The sequence below is a fragment of the Antrostomus carolinensis genome, unplaced genomic scaffold (genome assembly GCF_000700745.2).
Source record: "Antrostomus carolinensis isolate BGI_N321 unplaced genomic scaffold, ASM70074v2 scaffold7884, whole genome shotgun sequence".
Classification (NCBI taxonomy): domain Eukaryota; kingdom Metazoa; phylum Chordata; class Aves; order Caprimulgiformes; family Caprimulgidae; genus Antrostomus; species Antrostomus carolinensis.
Window position 1 is genome coordinate 4,964 of NW_010308658.1, and position 1,986 is coordinate 6,949.

General features: G+C 54.2%; 1 protein-coding gene across 1 annotated transcript; it reads left to right on the top strand.

The window, feature by feature from the left end:
- The first annotated feature begins 322 nt into the window (after positions 1–322).
- On the top strand, positions 323–1,666 carry LOC104523309 (keratin-associated protein 10-6-like). Its single transcript, XM_010165844.2, is given in 1 exon segment — positions 323–1,666. A coding segment is annotated over 1 exon segment (1,344 nt).
- The last annotated feature ends 320 nt before the right edge of the window (positions 1,667–1,986 follow it).

The following is a 1,986-nucleotide window of genomic DNA, read 5'->3' on the forward strand; positions in this document are numbered from 1 at the left end:
AGGGCAGTGGTGGAGTCCCCATCCCTGGAGGTGTTCAAAAACCACATAGATATGACACATCAGGACATGGTTTAGTGGGTATGGTGGTGTTGGGTTGATGGTTGGACTTAATGATCTTGGAGGTCTTTTTCCAACCTTCCCATCCCTGGAGGGATTGAAGAGTCGTGTAGACACAGTGCCGAGGGACATGGGTTAGTCGGGGACTGGTCAGTGTTGGGTTCATGGTTGGACTTGATGATCTTCAGGGGCTTTTCCAATCAAGGCCATTCTGGGATTCTGTGACTCTTTGATTCTGTTCCAGTCCTGCCGAAACCTCACCGAGATGTCGTGCTACCTCCAGCAGAGCCTCCCTCCCGTCTACCAAGACCCCATCCCCATCAAGTACCCACCAACATACTGTGCCAGACAGCTGTCAGTGCCTACCTGGCACTCGACACTGTGCACCCCACAGTATGTCACCCCATGTGTCCCCCGGCAGCAGATCATGTCCTCCAGCTTCTCCCAACAGCACTGTGTGACCAAGTGTGTCCCACAACAACAATACGCAACCAAGTGTGGACCACAGCAGCAGAGCCTGACCCAGCGCATCCTCCAGCAGCCGTGTGTCCCTCGCTGCGTGACAACTTGCGTGCCACAGCAGCAGTGTGCCACCACGGGTGTGTCACAAGAACCTTGTGTGACCAAGTGCGTGCCGCAGCAGCAGCGTATGATTGAGGATGTGCCACAACAACATGCCACCAAGTGCGTGACCAGCTATGTCCCCCAGCAGCAATGTGCCACCAAGGGCATCCAGCAGCAGCAGTGTGCCACCAGGTGTGTGACAGCCTGTGTCCCACAGCGACCGTACCTGACCAAGAGCATCCCACAGCAGCACGGTGCCACCAAGTGTGTCCCGCAACAGTGTGTCACCATCTACAACCCACAGCAGCCGTGTGCCACCAGGTGTGTCACCACCTGTGTCCCCCAGCAGCGTGCCACCAAGTATGTCTCGCACCAGTTTGTGACCTCTTGTGCCCCACAGCAGTGTGCCACCACCTATGTCCCGCAGCAATGTCCAACCAGGTGCGTGACCAAGTGTGTCCCGCAGCAGATTGCCACCAAGGGTGCTACCCTTTGTGTCCCACAGCAGCAGCGTGTCACCAAGGGTGTCCCACAGCAGTGTGTGACAACTTGTGTCCCACAGCAGCAGTGTGTGACTAAATGTGTCCCACAGCAGCAATGTGCCACCAAGGGTGTCTCACAGCAGTGTGTGCCACCTTGTGTGCCACAGCAGCAATATGCCACCAAGGGGGTCCCACAGCAGCAATGTGCCACCAAGGGTGTCCCACAGCAGCAGTGTGTCACCAAATGTGTCCCACAACAGTGTGCCACCAAGGGTGTCTCACAGCAGCAATGTGCCACCAAGGGTGTCTCACAGCAGTGCGTGACAACTTGTGTGCCGCAGCAGCAGTGTGTGACAACTTGTGTCCCACAGCAGCAGTGTGTCACCAAATGACTCCCACAGCAGCGTGCCACCAAGGGTGTCTCACAGCAGTGTGCCACCAAGGGGGTCCCACAGCAGCAATGTGCCACCAAATGTGTCCCACAGCAGCAATATCACTCGGGTGGAGTAAAAATTTCAAGTCACTCCAAAAAATACCGCTCTGCATCCAAATGGCCCTGGTAAAAAGGAGCGGGGTGGCGGGGACAGAATGTCCCTGGATAAAGAGTAAGGTAGAACTTTGGGGACAGGATTATTTATCTCCTCCTCCCACCTGTTGACTGGTTCCTGCTGCTTCAATCTGCTTCATCTCTGCTTCCCAGTTCTCCTCCCGTAGCTCAGCTCTGGTTTGGGTCAGGGTGCAATATTGAATTCCACGGCTGCACTCCAGGTACCTGGGATTTGTGCTTTAATCTGCTCCAAGGTTTAGTTCAGTGGGATGTTAGTAAATTCCCACCTCATGGAAATGAATAGTGATTAAATAATAATAATAATAATAATAATAA